Source organism: Rattus rattus, chromosome 18 (genome assembly GCF_011064425.1).
Source record: "Rattus rattus isolate New Zealand chromosome 18, Rrattus_CSIRO_v1, whole genome shotgun sequence".
NCBI lineage: Eukaryota > Metazoa > Chordata > Mammalia > Rodentia > Muridae > Rattus > Rattus rattus.
Window position 1 is genome coordinate 2,421,640 of NC_046171.1, and position 21,399 is coordinate 2,443,038.

Genomic DNA, 21,399 nt, shown 5'->3' on the forward strand with positions numbered 1-21,399 from the left:
TGACGGTCTGTTTCCCTGACAGTCCTCAACCCCAGCTGAGTGAGTGAGCCAGGTGGCTCCCGGATGTGATGAGTGCTGAGTAAGATGGGGAGGACTTGTGAGATGGCAGTGGGTGGCCCTTCAGTGTGACAGAGCAGCCGTCTTACTATGGGCAGCCTTGGGATGGAGCCAATGGATCAGACACATCAGAATAACACGAGATCATCGGGGTTGAGAAGGGCTGGACACTGGGTAGAGATGCGGATGGATGTGGCATGACCCACTGGGAAAGAGAGGTGAGCTCCAACAGGGCCCTGATGCTCCTTGACATCTCAGAGTTGGGTGGCTGCCTAGGTCCTCAGCGAATCTTCAGATATACATCATGGCAGCCCACACTTGGCTCTGCCAGAGTCATTTCTGGCTTGCCACCTGATGGTAGTGAGAAACCTCCAGAAGCTAGCCTCCCTGGCCAAAGCTATGGCTTGTGGAAGATATCACATGGTTGGGTCAAGCTGTGAGAGCCACTCACCATGCCCACTTGCCAGCCAGAGAGTGGCTATGAGTACGGTCTCCAGAGTGAGGGCAGGGGTTACGCTTCTGTTATCGACAGATGAGTTCTCTGGACTTGGGGACGACATTCACCTCCCACCTCAGGTGGCACAGTTCTTGGAGATCCCACAGAGCGTGGTGGTGGCAGAAGAAAGCCCAAGTATTGATGTCTATGCAGTCATTCTCATGGGTGACATTGGTTGGTTCAAGTCAATGACGGGTATTGGGAATCTTTCTCGAGGATGCACCTGCTGCTGGGAGGAGCCACTTGTCCTCTTGCTGTACCTTTATCTGTCATGGTCTTGCTCTCTTCAGGTCCAGGAGCAATGACGCTGACGTGTTTCCTCTAAGCTCTATCTTTGTTTCTGGTGTCTGTGCACAGGGGCATGTGACCCCCACACTGACCTAGGAGGGCTGCATATCTAAGATGCTGCCGGAACTATTTTTAAAAAGATTTATTTATTTATTTATTTATTTATTATACGTAAGTACACTGTCGCTGTCTTCAGACACACCAGAAGAGGGCATCAGATCCCATTACAGATGGTTGTGAGCCCCCATGTGGTGGCTGGGATTTGAACTCAGGACCTCTGGAAGAGCAGTCAGTGCTCTTCACCGCTGAGCCATCTCTCCAGCCCTCTATGTGAATTTTCCATTTCTGCATTCCGGCCCCACACCTCAGAGCTGGAGTGCAGAAAGAACCCTTGGCAGCTGCACCTCTGGTGGCTTGCTGATGGCTGTGCTTCCAAGAGAGCTGGGCTGGGTTCTGCTTTTCTGTCTTGTTGTTGAGTGTGTACTTGTAGGGAGTTCGTGTGTGTGTGTGTGTGTGTGTGTGTGTGTGCGCGCATGCGTGTGTGCACTTGTGTGCTCTAGTATGAGAGGTTGATATAGTATCTTCCTTTATTGCTCTCTATCTCACACACTTAGGCAGGATGTAACACTTGAAACCAGAGCTCATTGACCTAACCAGCTAACCAGCCTGCTCGGCCCATCTCAGCCTCCCTTGTACTGAGGTTACCGGCCATTCCCACCTGATATTTACATGGGAGCAGCAGATTCAAACCCCGGTCCTCACCATGCACAGTAAGTTCTTTTAGCCATGGAGCATCTCCCCAGCCTGTTCTCTGCTTTTCTGGCCACCATTCCCCAGCCAAAGGCTTTCTTACACTGGGCAAGCACAGGCTGGAAGAAGTTTATTTAGGAAACTTGGGGATCCTCTTGTCTAGAGGCATCAAATCCCATCTGCTGTGACTGATCTTGTCAAAGGCAGCAGGGGACATGTTTTGCCTACTTCTATAGAAAAGCTGGGAAGAGTCCTTAGCTTTCGGTGAGCTGTCCATGAAGAACGACTTGCTCGTCCAGTGTCCATATTGGTATTTCTTAGTGAATGAGAAACGCTGAAGGAACATTTTCCTGTCGGAAGTCACTCCTTTCTCCGAAAACCTCATCTATCCACTTTCTCGTTGTCTAGTTTCCCAGGGGCCTTGGCTGGCGACTCTTCCCACGTCTCCTTGGGAGGCCCCTTTCTACAGGAAATAGCTGTTCTAAGCAGCTGCTTTGCCTCTGCCTGGCTTCATCTTCCCACGACACCTACAGATGTGGGTGTACCCAGCCTGTGGCCTGGGGTCAGCTGGGCATTCTTCATCAGCAGCCCAGGAGATGATGCTTGTTTTCCTGTATCCCCCTGAGCCCATCAGATGTCTATTAATTCTATAGATTTTAATTCGGGCAGTTTTAACTTAAAAAACAAAACAAAATAAGGAAAACCAGGAGGAATACACAGGAGGGATAGCCTGGGCTCAGCCCTCATTCGTGATTGACAATCCTGAGCACAGGAGGAATAGCCTGGGCTCAGCCCCCATTCATGATTGGCAATCCTGAGCACAGGAGGAATAGCCTGGGCTCAGCCCCCATTCATGATTTGCAATCCTGAGCACAGGAGGGATAGCCTGGGCTCAGCCCCCATTCATGATTGGCAATCCTGAGCAGCTATCCCCAGTGACCGGGGAACTTGGAACATCCCTCACCTACCTCATTGGGTTCCCAAAGCCAGACATCAAAGGTGGGCTTCCGTAGGGCTTCAATGGTTTCTGGGGAGAGCAGGTACTAGGAAGGATGGGAGTGGTATGTTAGTCAGACAGCGGGGGTCTGGGGGTGGGGGATGGGGTGGGGGGTGGGGCTTCTGTGAGTGACAAAGGCCGTGGCCTCAGAGGTCCGGGTGAGCATTTCCTAGCACCCCTCATAGACACTGTGTACAGACTCAAGCCTGCTTTTCTCTGGAAACTGTCAATGGACTCCCATCTGTAGTGGCCTAGGTCCCACAAGGCTTCTTAGGGATGTTTGAGTGATAGAAATATTCTCTCGAAACCCCTCCGGAAGATCAACGGAGTTAATTAACCTGGACCCCTGGGAGCTCTCAGAGACTGAGCCATCAACCAAAGAGCATACATGGATTGGAACAAGGCCCCCGGCACATATGCAACCAACGTGCAGCTTAATCTCCATGTGGGTCACCCAACAATTGGGTGGGGTGCGCTGTCATTAAAACTGTAGCCTGACTGTGGTACCCACTCCCCAGTAGGGCTGCTTTGTCTGGTCTCAGTGGGATGGGAGGTAGCTAATCTGGCAGACACCTGATGTGCCAGTGTTGCGGGGAGGGGGGGGTATTGGGGGGAGGGGGAGGTACCCTCTCTGAGGAGAAGGGAGGGGAGGATGGGGGGAGGTCGGGAGGAGGAGCAATGTTTCAGATGTAAATAAATAAATGAAATATTTCCTATACAGGGTAGTAATTTCATGACCACATTAATCAAAATTCAGATTCCAAGATGAGCTCTGCAGATGTCAAACGTTACATCACGCGAAGGGAAGAGACAATAAGCCACTGGGTGTTCAAATCCCTACTGAGAAGCTCTGCTAAGTCTGTCTTGCCCGGAACCACCCCCAGAATCAGCCATGATGTAAGTCACACACTGGCTGATGAAGGCCTTGGCCCGAGGTTGTCTACACTGGGCACTATGGTTTTGGGTGAACTGTCCGAACCAAGGTTGATATTCTAGACATGAGGCAGCGGCAGGAAGCCATTCGGGTTAGCCTTCTCTGTTTTCTTAAGAGGGGACTGGTGTGGAGACCAGCTTGAGCTGTGTAATTTCCGGGAAGATGGGGGCCACATTTTCCCTTGTGGGAAGGTATTGATCTCCGGGATGAAAGCTCAGGGTATGGCTCGGACCCATGTGGAGCGAATCACTGACCTATGGGGGCTTCCAGGAGGACCTGTGGGTGGCCATTCTAACCACAGAGTGAACCACTGTGAGTCAGGGTTTAAGCTAAAACAACTTAACTCAAGGTCGCAGCTACTTGGCTAAAGGTTCAGCTTCTTTCAAAACGCACAAAAGCTTTTGTGCGAAGCTTTTCATAAAACCTCTGTTGGGGACAGGGGGCCAGCGATGCAGATTTTTAAGAACCTTGTTAAAGTTCCTCGGTGGGATGTTTATATGCAGATGTCTTTTACTGTCAGTGGCAGGGTCGAGGAGGGAGCCTGAAGAGCCATTACCTCCCCGCTCTGGAATCACTTCTCTAAACAAATGTCCAAGAGAAAAATATCCTGCCTGAGAACCTCCCATTCTTCCTCAGCCAGAGACAGGGATAGAGCATGGGGGTGGGGGATGCTATCCCTGTGCAGGGTGAGGGGCCAGACCTGGGTTCCCGTGCCCTGATGCTGGGGGTGGGGGTGACACAGAACTAGATTTGTCCCTGGGCCAGAAATCTCACCTTGGGGTAAGTGGGGACATCACGTCGAGGTGTCAACTTCTTGTTATCCAAAAAACTGTATTTACAGGGACAGTTGGTCCTGGAGGGCAGAGGGAGGATTGAGTTACAGCCGTGTGCTCTGACTCAAAAGCACCGTGTGTGCTGCTCAGAACTTCAGAGCAAATGAAGCACCCGGCCATCAGCCCCAGGACCCATAGCCCCAGCCTCCGGCCTGTAGCCCCAGCCCTGGAACCCACAGACCCTCCCCACTGGACTTGTCCTGAGAGTATCAACCACGGAAGCTGTGAGATGTTTGTCTCCCACCTGTAAATAGGAGACACCCACAAAGCCAGAGGCTAATGTAGCCAGAGTTCACGGTTAGTTTAGTTTCTACAAAATCTCTTTAAATGTCACAAATGAAAAAAGAAATTCTCTTTTCCCTTTTCCTTTACTTCTGAGATGGGATCTCATGTAACCCAGGCTGGCCTCAGACTTGCTATGTAACCAAGGATGACCTTGAACTTATGATCCTCCTGCACGGTAGGATTATAGAGGTGCCTTACCACCCCTAGTTTAGGTGGTACTGGAGACGGAAGCCAGGGCTTCATGCATAGCAGGCAAGCACTCTAACCACTGAACCACATCCTCCCCCTTTTTTTTGGACACAGGGTTTCTTTGTACTCAGAGTGGGTAGCCTTGGCTGTCCTAGAACTCACACTATAGACCAAGCTGGCCTCGAACTCTCAGAGATCTGCTTGCCTCTGCCTCCTGAGTGCTGGGTCTAAATGTATGTGTCACAGCTATCTCGCACGCAGTCAAACGGTTTGATTCTCAAAGATTCGGCTGGATGTGACGGCACACACGTGTGATGTCAGCACTCAGCCCATGAGGCTGAAGAATCAAGAGTCCGCAGCCAGCCGGGGATCTAGTTGGAGATCCTGACTCAAAAAAAAACAACAAGCGCGGGCTGGAGAGATGGCTCAGCGGTTAAGAGCACTGACTGCTCTTCCAGAGGTCCTGAGTTCAATTCCCAGCAACCACACGGTGGCTCACAACCATCTGTAATGGGATCTGGTGCCCTCTTCTGGTGTGTCTGAAGATAATGACAATGTACTTATATAGAACGAATAAGTCTTTAAAAACAAACAAACAAACAAACAAACAAAAAAACAGAAACGCAAGAGAAACCCTGAAGTCCTCAGTCATCCATTGTCTTTCTAAGCCCCACATCCTGCAGGTCACTCTGAGAACGGCTTGGAGCGTCCTTTCAGAAGGTTCTGAGGCATGGGTGACACACTGGGTGACACCCGTGGCTGGACAGCTGAATCCCCCAACTACACTTGGTGTTGGGTTAAGAAAAAAGAGAAAAATCTATGACCTGGAGGATTAACATTGAATCTACCTATTTTTCACAATGTTACAAGTGGAAAAAGATCACAAAGCAGTATATTTAAGGTTTCTTTTTCCCCTCTCAAAACTAGATGAACATACCTGGGGCGGGGGTGGGGGGTGGGGTAGGTGGAGGTGGGGGGACAAACCCAAAAGTGGGGTTTTGCAATAGATTTCAACTGAACCAGTGACCCCCACCCCGCCCCCAGCCTCCAGCTAGGTTGTCTGAAGTCTCCCTTGAGCCTGTGGTATTTCCTAGCCTGAAGTCATAAATCCTTTTGAAATACAGCCTTCGGTTGCCTCTCTCCCAACTAACGGTACCAGTTAAGCTTGCAAAAACTACCAGGTTGTTGTGACAGTCCCTGTCCCAAGGGGATTCTAACAGATTTAGCAAATTTATAGGATTTGCTATAGAAACCAGCAGAAGGAGCCAATCGAATGTCCCAGTGAAGCCATTTCCACCTTCACCCTGACCATAAGACCCTCCCCTTTGAGGTCGGCTATGCTTTTGGCTATGTAGGGTACCACGGTTTCTCCTTCAGCCTCGCTTAGACCCACATCCGCACCCGGGTTCTGTTCCACATTCTGTCTTCTGCATTCCCTGGGAGCATATGGAAGCCCTCCCCAGGCACACTGCTGACTGCTGGAATCCAGCTCCTTCCTAGCAGAGACCTGGGGCCAAATTGGGCTGCTGGGTGCCTGCTGACCCTGCCTTGGCCAGCCACTTCCCACTCTGAGCCCCCGTTGCCACAGGAACCAGCATCCTCCAGCGGGCAGAGCGGCTGGCACAGTGCCTCTTCCTTTTGTTCTGTCTGCAGCTCATTTTGCCTCATTTCCTGGGCTTCCCGTTCTCCCGTCCCCTGGGGATCCAGTTCCTGGCCAAGGCCATTTGTCTGAGACAAAAGCAGAGATCGCAGACCTCAGGCCTCAGTCAACCCTCTGTTTCTGCATTATCCTACTCTGGTCTTGCGGGATGCTTGTTCCCCCCTTGCCTGGTGCTGGGAACCACAGCGGCCATAGTCCCCTGGAGGATGAGCTTCTGCCCTGAACGTGAGTTGGCCATTGGAATTTGTTCCTCTCAGGGAAACAGAGGAACCTCAGTGAGTCTAAGGAGAGTACAGTCTGCCCAAGGCTCTGGCAGGTTGTGCATGGCCCCTCTCTTGTCTCCAGTTGGGTTCTGGTGGATCCAGCCCCCTGTCAGGGTGTGTTCAAATGTCAGTCTGTCCTCCAGGGTAACTGTGAGTGTAGAGCTAGGCTCCGCCTCACCTGGTCTCCTGTCCCTTCGGCTCCTCGAGGAAGGTAAGAACGTCGTACCTGCACCCTTCAAGGGTATAACCTTTCTCCACAGTCTAGTGAGTCTACACAGCCTCATCCTGGGTGGGAGGCTCGATTGCTGAGTGTGCTTCTGTACTTAAAATGGACTCCTTCCATTAAAGCACTGGGTCGGATAGAAAAGTAGCTATGGACTAGGCACGGACTAGAATACAGGTCGGAGCTTCACACATGTTTGTTCATTTGGAGGCGAAGCCTGAGTATCTCACCCTCTTGTGGAGATGATTGACATCCCACTGGCCTGTCTCTTCCTTACAAGGGACGCCTCCAGTGCTGTCTGCAGAGAATGCTGTCTCTGTGAGCCTGCCCAGGCACTAGAGGGCTCTGCTTTATGTCTCTGTGAGCTCTAAACTGTACTTGTGGGCTACAGAGGCACGCTCGTCACTAAGACAAGCCAAAGCCCCACTACAGGCAGTCTGCCAGCGCTGCTGATGGGAGGAGCTGGCCCAGAGGACACTTGTCCCTACCTGGTCCTGGGAACCAGGCCTCCTGGGGTGATGACAGGCTGAGTGAGGTCTTGGGTCAGAGGCTGTTGTGCAGGTTCCCAGCCTCAGCTGAGTGTCTGCCCCCTACATGACTCTGGTTCTTCTTGGAGGTCACACAGAAGGGACTCTCCTGGCCCCTGAAGAGCCGACTTCACAGGGACAGTGGAAGTGAGCTGATCACTCAGTGTCCTACGGTTGTAAGATTCTTGCCCTGCCTTCACACAAATCTAATGGAACAAGAGCTCCTTAACTCCACACCAGCTAGCCACTCCACATGATCTTGAATGGGACACAGTCCCCGTAGGACTCCATGATTCACCTCTCTTCCCTATACTGTGCCCTCTCTGCGACAACCAGGCTGGCCATCATGGTGGGACTCCATGGGGACCACAAGATTTCCCACTACTCCCTACCTGCAGGCCAGGGGCAAGCCCTACCTTCAGCGGGCAGCCTGACTTTGGTGTACTCGGGGTGTCGTCTCCGGAATGCTTGAGGTTGGGGTCCTAAGACAGCTGAGGTCATTTGTTCAGGTCATTTGGTCCTTACTCAGGATGCAGCCCTATAGCTGTGGACCCTGGCTAATTCCCACCGACAAGACATGCAGGAGGCTTGTTTCCCTTGGATTATTGGTCACGGGTTTCTGAGGACATCATCACCCTTAAAGGGCCATGTGATCCAGTCCATAGAAACAGGAGCACCCACTGTGCTCTTCTGACAGAGGGGGCTATCCTTGGGAACTAGGAGACCTGGGGATAAAAACTGGGCGCTTGTTCACTATAAACCAAACACCTTTGTCTTTTTACTGTTATCTTTAAAAAACAAGTATCAGTTGGGTGTGGTGGCATAAGCCCTTAAGCCCTGACAGAGGCAGGTGGATCTCTGTTAGTTTGAGGCCAGCTTGGTCTATGTACATGGTAGGCTCCAGGATAGCCAGAACTAATCAAACAAACAAACAAACAAAAACAAACAACCCCCATCCAATCCAAATAACAAAAAAAAAATGGACGTAAAATTCTTTCAAGTGTGGAATTTACTGTTACACGGGCTCTGGAGAAGTTATTTACCTTGTATGTATGGACATTTTCCTCCAGCTACCAAAACCCTTTATAAGAAAATGTAGGGGGTTGGGGATTTAGCTCAGTGGTAGAGTGCTTGCCTAGCAAGCGCAAGGCCCTGGGTTCGGTCCCCAGCTCCAAAAAAAAAAAAAAAGAACAACAACAACAAAAAAAAAAAAAAAAAAAAAAAAAAAAAAAAAAAAAAAAAGAAAAAAAAAAGAAAAAAAAAAAAGAAAATGTAGGGGTCTGGAAAGACGGCTCAGCAGTTATGAGCACTTAACTGTTCTTGCAAAGGAAACTGCAGTTCTATTCCCAGCACCCACATGGCGGCTCCCAACTGCCTGAAACTCTAGATCCAGAAGATCTGATGCCCTTCTTTTGGCCACCACGGGCACTAGACATGTAAGCAGGACGCAGACATGCTACAGGCAAACACTCAGAGGCATAGAAATAAAAATATCTTTAAGAAAATGGGATCGCGGGAGGGGCGGAGGGCTGGAGAGATGGCTCAGTGGTTAGAGCACCGACTGCTCTTCCAGAGGTCCTGAGTTCAAATCCCAGCAACCACATGGTGGCTCACAACCATCTGTAATGGGGTTTGATGCCCTCTTCCGGTGTGTCTGAGGACAGAGCACTTAGACATATTAAATAAATAAATCTTAAAAAGAAAAGGAAAAATAATCGTATAGAGTAATTGATCTCTGACACAACAGGCTTGTGTCATCCATGTTGGAGCCAAATCAAGGCACATTAGCCATAGCCCGTCCCACGGTCTCCAGGGCCCTCTCTAGGGCCAGCTGCCGCAGGCCTGGACACAGACTTACCTGTTGTTTCTAGCTGCCAGCTCCTCCCGCATCTTCTTAATATCACTCTTGCATTTTTCGATCTCCACCACTTTGAGTCCTTCCACTGGCGACCAAGAGACACAGAGATGGAGGGTCACCGGAAGTAATCCCAGGGCTCTAGCCAGACTGGTAGCTGAGGGTCTCAGAAGGAGGCTGGCTTATGGCAAAGGCTTCTCTATCTTCCCACGCTGATATCTGGGGATCCCCCACTTCCCCGCCAGCCAAGAAATAAACAGGCAGAGTCAAGGAGGAACAGGGCTGGACTCAGTCATATCCCTGGGGTCCCAGCTAACTGATGAGTGTGGCTGCCAACAAGCCAGCAGCCAGTGTGCTCCCTCAGAAATGCTGGGAGTGACTGGAAATGCTACCGGAAGCTGGGTTCTTTTTTTTTTTCCAGAGCTGGGGACCAAACCCAGGGCCTTGCGCTTCCTAGGCAAGCGCTCTACCACTGAGCCAAATCCCCAACCCAGAAGCTGGGTTCTTGAGGAAGAAAAAAAATTATATATAAAATATATTATATATATTTATGACTGCACCTCAGTTCCCTGCCAAAGGACACTACCCCAGGCACGAGCTATTCCCTTTCTCGCTGAGCTGGGCTCCAAATAATTGCTAAAAACACAGCATGGCCCTTTCTAGAGGAAATCAGCCACCCGGGGACCTGCTGGGTTCCTGACAATGCTTCCAACCCAAGAAACAGAGCCATAGTTTGGGTGCACATGCAAAGATGACCTGGCGGGGCTCAGCCTCCTTCTGGGCTTTCCAGAAATTTCCAAGGTAGAGGCCAGGTGGATAGGGTTTTGTAGGGACACTGCCTCTTCTGCACAATGGGACGTGGTCAGCTCTGGTCTGGCTGACTTGATTCTGGGCCAGAGAAACCTCTATCCCTCCCACACAAGGCTGTTATGTGCAGACCAAAATGAAGGTCTTAGGCATCAGTGTCTGGGGACAGGGTGGTGGCAGCCTGGGGACAAATCTAGGTAGCAGCTGTGGGGAACACAGAGGCTAGACATGTTTGGTCACCCACTCGGTCACCCTTCCTTTAGAGTGAGGTTCTTCATGCCTTCTTGTATCACTGACACTTAAAGAAGTTGTCGAAGGCCAGTGGACGTTCTTCTGAGGACATCACTTGGGCACCCTTGGGGGTTCCCTAGCCATGAGTTTAATATGGCCGCCGCAGTCTTGTTTAAACCTGGTTGCGTTTTGCAACCAGGGGAAGGAACACACAGCAGATGAGCAAGCCGAGGAAGCTGCGGCTCAATCAATGGGTGAGTCAAAGGCAGAACATGGAGGAAAGCCAGCAGATCCAAGGAGAGTGTGGCAGATCCCACTTGCTACGTGTGTGAGAGACAAAGCTGTCCTGTGTGGCACCGCCTGGCTCTAACGCACGGTCTTCCTGTCTTGGTTTGTAAGTGGCTGGGGGTTTTAGGCGTGACCTATGACTACACCGGGTGTTCAGTGGTTCATTGCAGGGCCCCTTCAGTCTTCCTACCCTCAGATCCCAGGGGTGGGTGCTCCATTCTGTGAGGCCTTCACAGACAATGGTGGAAGGCCAGTGGACTCATGGCCTGATCCAAGTTTTATCCATAAGGGTCCCGTGGTAGTTTGAATATTCTTTTTTTTTTTTTTTGTAATAAGCAAAGGCGAGGTTTATTACGGAGATCTATTACGGGGATCTCTGGGCCAACACGTATCCCGCGCAGGAGACAGAGGTGTCGACCTAGTTTGAATATTCTTAACCCAGGGAATGGCACGATTTGGAGGTACAGCCTTGTTGGAGGAAGGATGTCATTATGGGCTTTAAAACCCTCCTCCTAACCATAGGGGTGGGGTGGGGTGGGGTGGGGGGTGGGGTGGGGTGGGGGAGCCAGTCTTCTAGCAGCCTTCAGATGAAGATGTAGAATCCTCAGCTCCCCCTGCACCCTGCCTGCCTGGATGCTGCCATGTTCCTGCCTTGATGATAATGGACTGAATCTCTGAACCTGTAAGCCAGTCCCAACTAAATGTTGTCCTTTATAAGAGTTGTCTTGGTCATGGTGTCTGTTCCTTAGGAGTAAAACCCTAACTAAGACAGGTCCCCTTATTCCTCTCAAGTCTGACCTATGGGTAGGCACAGATACTCTAAGCTAAAGAAGAGGTTGCCCTGAACCATTTACCATTGCCAGCGCCCCAGTGACACGGCCAACATAGGCCATCTGACATGCTGGCCTGCTTGGGAACCCGGGAAGTGCATGTGGACTTCAGAAGGGTTGAAGTGCCCGCAGAGGACAGAGAGGGTGATGGACACACACACACACACACACACACACACACACACACACGCGCGCGCGCAGGAACTGGTTACAGATAGTTGTGAGCTGCCACGTGGATGGGTGGCCGGAAATCAAACCCAGGTCCTCTGGGACTGCAGCCAGTATTCTTAGTCTCTGAGCCACCTCTCCAGCTCCAACTTCAGAAGGGGTTCCTGTGGGCTTCTCTGCCTTGTCACCTCCCGATAAAAGAGATTTAGGAGTGAATTCCTAAGGGAGATGCTGGCTCTGTGGAAAATGGCCTTAGCAGTAGCTAAAGGCAATTTTACCTTCCTCCACTCTAAGAACTCACAGGAACCGTGGGCGCGCTCTCTCTCCTATCTGCAAAGCTAAGAGGCACCACTTTAAGAGGGAACAGAGAGCTGCTTTACAATGCTTTCTCCTGGGACTGCTCTGACAGTCTGCCTTAGGCACACTTCCTGAACGACATCGAAAGACTGGTACGGTTCAGTTCAGTATGGAAATTCAGGATTGTTTGCATACCCCGAGTCTACCTCTGTCTTCAGGTGTCAACTCTGGCTGTGGCCCACACTGGTGTTCAGGTCTTGGTTTAGGTCCAGGGCACGGGTACAAAGAGTAGATGGGGCAGGGATGCCCTGTGTCCCCACCACAACACACCAGGAAGGAAGTGAACAGCTCCCGGCAGGACAGGAGCCAAGGGCCAGGCTGTTCCACGGTTATGAAATCACCTTTGACTCTCCAGTAATCCCAGACTCCTTAAAAGCTAAACATTTACACAGAAAGGGGGAAAAGCGCTGACAGTCACAGAGGAGAAACTCGTATTTGGTTTAAAGGTCAAAGAGCAAGAAGGAAATTCCGTTCGCTACGAGGTCAGCAAAGTGTGGGGGTTTACAGCTGTATGTCCCTTCCCCTGAGACGCAGGGTACAGTTAACGACACCCAGATGGACACATGCCTTCCGGTGTGTCAGTCCACGTCTTCGTGTACATGTTTGTGCATGGTTGTGTGTCTGCATGGAGAAGCGGCTCAAGTTGTCTTCCTGGCAGCCTGCCCAGCCATGCGGGGCTAGGATCCTGTGAATAGCACTTTTGATTTCAGCAAAAGATCCTTGGCAGATATTAGGTAGAGGACTTGAAATGGGAGCGCCCTTGACTCAAACGGCAGCGTCTTTACAAGAAACAGACAGGGCGTATTGAGAAAATGGCAGTCGTAAGGAGGGAACTACAGGAAGACAGGGGCAAGCTGTAGTCGTGGAGCGATCCCAGCCAGGAGGAGAGGGAAGGACGACCGAGAAGCACCAATGATCAGAGTTAGGCAAGAGCTCACTCTCCCTCCGATCCCAGAGGAGACAGCCACACTGACACTTCCCAAGCCAGACCCTCCAGTTTCTGGCACCTGGGAGTGGGCACTGCTGTGATTTACAGAGGCCTCTTGGGTGCTGCCCTTGGCTGGAGTGGTCACTAACTTTTCTGTGGCTCCTCACCATCTCCAGTTAAAACAAGATAGCCTCGAGGACGCAAAGACCACCTGACTCGGGGAAAGCCAACACACTCTGAGAGGTATCCACAGGACTATGGGGAACATGGGTGAGCCAAGTCTTGCATGATAAAAATTTTTTTTCTTGAGGAGAGAGAGAGAGAGAGAGAGAGAGAGAGAGAGAGAAAAGAGAGAAAAAAAGCAAAATAAGGGGTTGGGGATTTGGCTCAGTGGTGGGCGCTTGCTAGGGAAGCGCAAGGCCCCGGTTAGGTCCCCAGCTCCGGAAAAAAAAAAAAAAAAAAATAAAAAGGCATCCATTTTGTCTTAGGAAGAGAGTCAGTCACGGTGCTTGTTTCCTAGTGGCTCCCTGTTTGAATTTTGTTTACTCGGCCCAAGTTAATAAATTAGGTGCCTGGGTATCTCCAGGCTGAGCCTGACAGTGACAGAGTGCCTAGTGGTGGAGCAGAGGGTGAAACGCAGGCTCCTTGGACCTGTGGAGCGGAAGCATCAATCCTTCATTGATCCTGTCACTACGGGTGAGGTGACTTGGCTATTTCCCTCCCGAATCTGGCTCTTTGGAAGCGGAATGGAACCTGGACTTGACTCCTCTCTCTCTCTCTCTCTCTCTCTCTCTCTCTCTCTCTCTCTCTCTCTCTCTCTCTCCTTGCCGTGGCCAGAGACTGAGACCAAAACGTCACATCTTCCAAACTCTGCAGAAGCAATGTGAAGAGAAGACCTCCCGCCCCACCCCATCCCTGGTACAAGCAGTACAGCCCCTGGCAGAGATTCTGCTGGGCCAGACATAGGCCATTTTGGTTTACGGTTTGTGTTCTGTGCACAGGTAAAAGCATCACGCAAACTGCGCTGTTGCAGAAAGGCGTGCTTAGATCTGTCCGTGTCCAACCTCCGTCGAAATCAAAGCGGCACGGAGAAAGGATGCATTTGCCTTCAAGCGCCCACCCGCTCACTGCTCTAAGTGGCTAATTCCGACAGAGGTTTAAAAAAAAAAAAAAGCAGAAAGGGAAGGAAGAAAAACAAAAAAACTCCACTCACATTCCACCCGTTTCTCCAGCATGGCCAGGTGATTCGCAACTTCAGCTTTCAGCTCGTTGATCTTAAACGCTCTGGGGGGCAAAATCGGGAAGAAAAGATAAAAACTGAGACCCAGACCAGCAAACATGTATAGGTCCCTGCCTGGGGTGAGGGCTCCAGGGAGGCTGGGGAGGGGACCGAGACAGCAGGAGGAGCTTTTTAAAGAGTGCATCGTGTCTCTGAGTCTGTCCTGGGCTCTCTGAGTAGACTTAAGCTGGGTTGACCCATGCCTTCACCCCGCCCTGCCCAGTATGGACAGCGGTGGGGTACCGCCATGTTCCATGGCGGTTCGGTCATTTGGTTCAAAGTGACAATAACATACCATACAGAATCCCACTTTGGGGAGCTCACAACAGAATTATAGGGTGTTGGCACACTAAAGGGAAGCCATCCACCCGCACGGTAACAGCATCTCAGTGGGAAACACTCATTCGTAGAAGGATGTTTGGTAGATGGCTTCGAGCCTTAGAAGAACAGTGGGGGACGGATTCGCTACTTCCAAAACTCATAGTTTAGAAGCAGCCACTAGACATGGTTTTGGGGATATGGTGAAGGTTTGCTAAGATATGCCGGGCTAGGCTCGCTATAGAAGCTATAGATGGCTGACTCAGCCATCCCCCATAAGTACAGAGAACATACCGTACCTGGAGAATTGTTCCGCCACTTGGGCCAGCACACCCTGGACGAGTTCTTCACTTTCTACAAACCAAAGAAGAGAAACCGATGGAGTGCAGGCTGGGAGGAAGGACGCGGAGACAGGCAGGCAGCTAAGGTTGCTATCCCTGTGTGAGCTACAGGTGCCTCTGTAGAAGGATGTTCGGCCTGCCGATCACGGGTAGCAGGGCCTCCCTGGGCACAGGTTTCTCCCCTACTCTGCGGCCTGCTCGTCCTGGTCTGTTGCCAGTGGCCCTGAGGCTGATATTCTCCAGGCACTGCCACACCTAGATGAGGCAGGCAGGCCTTGGGGGTTCTAAATATAGGCAACCTTCTCTGGGTTGCTCATTTTATGGGGACAATTACCATGGCAGAGTGGGGTCAGTGAACCTCCGAGTGAAAACATGGTGTTCTCAGGATGGGTCTGCAGAGAGGAAGCAGGCTGGGAGGAGCGGGCCGGGCCTCTTTGGGCCTGCCCTGTAAAACTGGGCTGGGTGGTTGGTTTTTACAAGGTTCAGGTCCCAGGCTGATCATAACCCGTCTCTTTCCTATTTCCTGACCAGCCCGGTTCTGTGACTTGCCGATGGTCGTGACATCACCCTTTGAAGTGATTCTATCTGTCCTCCGGAAAAGAGAGACCTTTGGGTCCCAGAGAGCCATTCATTCAGGGCCCCAAACTCAGAGACTCTATAAAGGGATCCATAGATTCTTCTTCGTTGGCCTGACGCTTAACTCTCGCCAGCAACCGAAACATAGCAAACCGGATACTTCAATAATTCAGTCCAGCCATGGAACTCAGAAGCTAAGGAATGTCCCCGTGTTTCCACCCAATGCTTGCCTCCCAGCAAACGGTCACAAACACACAGAGAAGATAATACAGCCCAGCATCATTTAACGAAGTCAGCACAGCTTGTCTATGTGTGGTGCTGGTGGCGGCCGCAGCGGCGATGGCACATACATGTTATAGATTTTTGGGGACCAAACTCAGGTCAGCACAAGAGCCTGTCTAAAATGGAAAGACGAGGGAAAACCAAATAATCATTTCATGCTCATGTCTGGGAGGGGGAGGCAGGAGGACTGGTAAATTTCACCACAAGCCAGCCAGGGTTACCCAGCAAGACCCTGACTCTACAAAACAAAACAAAACAAAAACCAACGGGAAAAGTTAACGTCTGTTATTAGACTTCAAAGGCGGTTTTTAGGGGCTAAAGAAATCTTTCAGAGACCAGGGTTTGATTCTTAGCACCCTCGTGGAGGCTCACAGCCAACCATCGTCTACATGAATCTCCAGTCCCAGGGGATCGAATGCCCCTTCTGACGTCCGTGGGTGAGGCAGACACGCAGTACGTACACATGTGTTCAAGCCAAACACTCCACACTAAACAGAATCTCAAAAACTTCATTCGAATGATGGCTGTTATTGAAAAGTGACACGGAATGCCCCCATTTTTCCAGCGCGTTGGGAGGGAACCTTCCAGAACACCAACAGTAGTTATCTTTTGTTTATGAGATCCCACTTTCCTATTTTTGATGCTTCGGAGAACCTTTATTTTCCACCATGAACATACATATTAATTTTATAATGAGAAAGAAGTGTTTCCTCCCCCTCACATCCTGGACACCTTCAGTCTAAGCAACAGGACATTGCTGGCACCAGAAGTCTCCTTGGCCTCCTCCCCTCCACAAGCCACCTCTGTCCTGATCTAAGCAGATGCTGGCTCACGGGTTTCACAGGCATGCGGGTGTGCCGAGTGTGTCCTCCCGTGTCTAACTGCTGTCTTGGTCTACTGAGGAGACTGGGTTGCCTCGGTGCCCTGTAGCACGGACCTGCCACGTCAACACATCGATTGTCACCAGGCTAAGACCCCTGGAAACTCCAAAATTCAGGTCATCGGCCGTGAGAATATCATTTCAAGCAGCACGCGGCTAGGGGACACTGTGCTGGTGCAGTGACGACTTGGGGTCACTTAAGGAAGTTCTGCGGTTGGTACCGGATGGTGTAGCCCGCTATGTGAGCCCTGGAAGATGTTTCCAAGTGTGGACGCCACAGCTCCATCTCCGTGTGTCTTCAACAACAGGCTGTTGTAACACTCGCTCCTATGGACATTCAACATGACAGGAGCAGTAGCCTGGTCTGCTCTACTTCTGGGCGTTTTCTGCTCCCTTCCTCCCTTGCTTTTGGCAGGATTTGCTACGTAGTCCAGGCTGGCCTCTGACTTGGGCTATCTTTACACTGCAGCCTCCCATATGCTGGGAGCACCAGTTCCAGCCGTCATCCCTAGTCCCTTCCATCTGCTCTTTTCTCCCCTCTCCCCTCCCCTCCTCTCCTCTCCTATACCCTCCCCTCTTCTCCTCTCCCCTCCCCTCTCTCCCCTTCCTCTCCTCCCCCCTTTTTCTCCCTCCTCCCCTCCCTTTCCCCCCTCTTTCTCTCCCTCCTCCTTCCTCCTCTTCTCCCCTCTCTTCTCCTCCCCTCCCCTTCCTCCTCTTCTCCTCTCCTGTCCTCCCTTCTCCCCTCCCCTCTTCCTCTCCCCTCCCCTCTCATCTTCCCTCCCTCCTTCTCTCCCTCTTCCCCTCTCCTCTCCCTCTCTTTCTTCCCTTCTTCCTAAAATATATTTGCTAGTGTTTATTCTCTGTATACAATAAAAAGAAAACAAACAAAACCAACAAAAAAAAATGAACCAATTGCTATCTATCGGTGGTTCTCAACCTGTGGGTCACAACCCTTCCATAGGGGTCGCCTAAGATCATTGGAAATAACCAGATGTTTACATTATGATTCACAACGGTAGTGAAATCCCAGCTGGGAAGTAGCAAGGTGGTAATTCTATGGTTGGGGGTCACCACGACATGAGGAATTGTATTGTAGGGTCACAGCATTAGGAAGGTCGAACCACTGGCCTAGACCAACCTGGTAAGCCTTCTCTGCTTTACTGCCTATAGGTGTCACGTAACCTTACACTCCCTGTGGGTTCACTCTGAGTGCAGGTTCAGAGCAGGTTCAGTCACCCCAATCTGCTTCCGGTTGTCTGCCTCCCTCCCATCTACCCAGGTGTCAACCCAGATGTCTGCCTTAAACCACTTCCTCCCGGTGACCACCTCCCTGTGGGCAGCTGACTCACCTGCTGTCCCCACACCTGGTACACACTGTGCAGCCCTATGCCACAGTAACCATTCCACCAACACCAAGCATTTCAGAACACATGTCTGCTTGCTTTAAATCACCAATCAAAACTCCCCATGAGGAACCCCGTGGGGTAATTCTCAGGACACAATAAAGGCATAACCTACGGGTCACAGTAAAGGCATTAACCTACAGGTCATCTTCTGTCTTTGCTCTTGTGCTGCTGGCCTCTCCGTGTGGCACACCGGCACCTGTCTATCCTAAATAATGTCATCTTTCCTTCAAGCTTGTGTCATTCAAAGGGTTCTCCCTACGTAAGACTCAGAACGCTTTTTAAGCGAGTGGGTGTGGATAACCCATGGCTGCCGGCTTCATATCCTGTAAGAATAAAAGTCGCTTTTTATAGTGTCTCTTAGAAGCTCAACTCAGAGTGTCAGTCACAGAGATACAGTTGAGCAGCTCCTGAGTGCAATGGCTGGCCTTCTGAGAGGCCTGCATCTACCACGGAGGAGAAGTGGCTTCTCTGAGCCTATGGCAGGGCCTCGGTGAGTTTTCATAGCCTACTTGGTGCAGTGCGGTCTTAGATTACTTACCAAGAAATCTTTAGAATCTTTAGGGGCAGCTGGGATTTACATGAGCTGCTGATCTCTGAGTAATCGTATAAATTCAGAAGTCATCACACAATCAGTATTGTGTGTGTGTGTGTGTATGAGTGTGTGAGAGAATATGTGTGAGTGTCTGAGAGAGTGTTTGTGTATGTGAGTGTCTGAGTGTTTGTGTATGTGAAAGTGTGTGTGTATGTGTGTGTGAGTGTGTGATGTGAGTGTGTATGTGTGTGCATATGAGTGTGTGTATGTGAGCAAGTGTGAGAGTGTATATGTGACTGTGTGTGTATATGTGAGTGTATATGCGTGTGTACATGTGAAAGTGTGTGTATGTGTATGTGAGCATGTGAAAGTGTGTACACGAGCATCTATATGTGACCATGTGTGTGAGCACGTGTATGTGGCTGTGTGTGAGAGTGTGTGTATGTGTGTGAGTGTATATATGAGTGTGAGTGTGTGTGTATACAAGTATGTGAGAGTATGTATGTGACTATGTATGAGTATGTGTGTGTGTGTGTGTGTGTGTGTGAGTGTGTGTCTGTGAGGATGCGTATGTGAGCGTGTGTGTATACGTGAGTATGTGTGTGTACACATGGATGCCACATTACACCTGTGTAGATTCGAGGATGCCTTGCAGGAGTTGCTTCTAGCCTTCTACTGTGTGGGTCCTGGGATTCAAACTCAGGTGGTCAGGCTTGGCAGCAAGTCTCTGACCCACTGTTCACATTTCTAAACGATCCGTAGGTAAAAGAGGAAGTTTTGAGAAAAAAATGTAAAGATATTGAATTTCATGAAAAGGAACACACACACATCCATCAAAGCACTGCTGTGGCTAAAGTATGGCTGAGAAGGGAATGGAGCCCTGTACACTGAAAGAGTAAAAACCTGAACACAGTAACCCTGGGTCTCACTGTAAGAACTCACAGACAGAGCACAACACAGCAGAGGGAGGGAGAGACAGGAAAGAGCAGGACACAAAGACAAAGGAAGAGAAAGCAGTGGAAGAGAAATCAAACCACACAGAAAAATTAATAACCCATCCGGCTCTGTAAGAAGGCCAACAAACCAACAGACTTCCAGGAAGAATGGCAGAGATAAAGACAGAGGCTACCGAGATCAGGGACAAGAAAGGAGCTATTACTACAGCCCCTATAGACAGGGCTCCGGGAGGGGCCTGCAAATGCCTCACACATACAGACTTGACAACCTTGAAAAGCAAACCAATTCCTGCAGAAACAAAACCACAACGCATCCAGGATGAAGGAATTTGAGCAGCTTGCCACTATAAAGGAGAGTGGATTTAAAATGTAAAAGTCCACTCCTCGCCACCACCAAAGAACTCTCCAGTCCCTTTGGTGTCCCTGAGGAATTCAATCAAGTAGTTACAGATTTCATACAATTTTAAATATCTCTTCCCCAAAAAAGAAGAGGAAAGAACACCCTCCCCCCTTTCTTTCGGTTGTCTCTATGTAGCTCTGGCTGTCCTGGAACTCACTCTATAGCCCAGGCTGGCCTCAAACTCATGATCTTCCTGCCTCTGCTTCCTTCAGCAAATCCTACCGGCTTGCATCACCACAACCAGCCATCAGGGTCTGATACCAAATCCACAAAGACAACAGCAACAGATAGAGAGCCATGACCAACACCCCCCATGAACACAGACAAAAACTCAGTAAGAAAAAAAAACACATTTAGCAATATAGAAAAAGGAAAACCATATGTGAAGGCCAAATGTAATTTGTGCCAGGGATGCAAGTTTGGTCCAGTGTTTTAAAAAAAACAAAACCAATCAACGTAATCCACACTGGTAGCAGAGAAAAGGAAAACCTTATTATCCTGTTAATTAAGGCATAGAAAGGCATCTGGCAAAATCAACAGACACTCAAGATGAAGTTCTCAGAGAGGCAGAAATAGGGAGGAACCTCATTAAGTTGATTTTACAAAAGCATTAAGAGGGGCTGGAGGGATGGCTCATCAGTTAAGAGCACACTGGCTGCTTTCCCAGAGGACATGGGTTCGATTCCCAGCACCCACATGGTGGCCCACAACCATCTGTAACTTTAGTTCCAAGAGATGGGATGCCTTCTTCTGGCCTTGGTGGGCACTGCATACACACGGTGCATATACGGGCACACAGCTACAGCACCCATATACACAACATTAAGTTATAAAAGCACGGACACAACGCTTCAGCTACAGGCGTGACAAGGCGGGAGGGGCTTCTCGTCATAACTATTTGACCCATTGCTGAACGTTCAAGCTGGCACAGTAAGGTAAGAATAAGAAATAAAAACCCCGGGGTGGGGGATTTAGCTCAGGGGTAGGGCGCTTGCCTAGCAAGCGCAAGGCCCTGGGTTCGGTCCCCAGCTCCGGAAAAAAAAAAAAAAGAAAAAAAAAAAAAAAGAAATAAAAACCACACGGGTCAGAAAGGAAGAAATAAATCAGCAACCCTTGCCTGCTGATGGCAAAACTGTCTACACAGAGCGATCCAAGGATTCTACAAAATGCAACAAACTCGCCTCTTGGCGCCAACAAGTGAATTAAACAAGGTTGTAAGGCACACATGCAATATTAATAATATGTAGTGATCATATTAAAAACTCAATTCCACTGCTAGTCACTCAGAAAAGCATCACTTCTCAGGAATAAACACAACAAAACACGCAGAATTTATGCGCTCGGAATTCCAAGGGATAAAGACGTGTAACTAAATAATACTCGTGTTAATGACTTAGTAAATTTGACACAGCAAGGATGTCCATCCTCCCTAACCTGGTTTCGCAGGCTTAAGTTTCTTTCTG

General features: G+C 50.1%; 1 protein-coding gene across 5 annotated transcripts in view; it reads right to left on the reverse strand.

Annotated features, from left to right (window-relative positions):
* Positions 1 to 21,399, reverse strand: part of Pde9a (phosphodiesterase 9A) — a 93,403-nt gene that overhangs the window by 21,054 nt on the left and 50,950 nt on the right. For all 5 annotated transcript variants that reach the window (XM_032888475.1, XM_032888474.1, XM_032888476.1 and 2 more), the window contains 5 exons: positions 14,863 to 14,917; positions 14,180 to 14,250; positions 9,361 to 9,445; positions 4,297 to 4,375; positions 2,560 to 2,634 (listed from right to left, as the gene is read on the reverse strand). In XM_032888475.1, the coding sequence (XP_032744366.1) occupies positions 2,560 to 2,634; positions 4,297 to 4,375; positions 9,361 to 9,445; positions 14,180 to 14,250; positions 14,863 to 14,917 (365 nt within the window). The remainder of the gene's footprint in view (positions 1 to 2,559; positions 2,635 to 4,296; positions 4,376 to 9,360; positions 9,446 to 14,179; positions 14,251 to 14,862; positions 14,918 to 21,399) is intronic.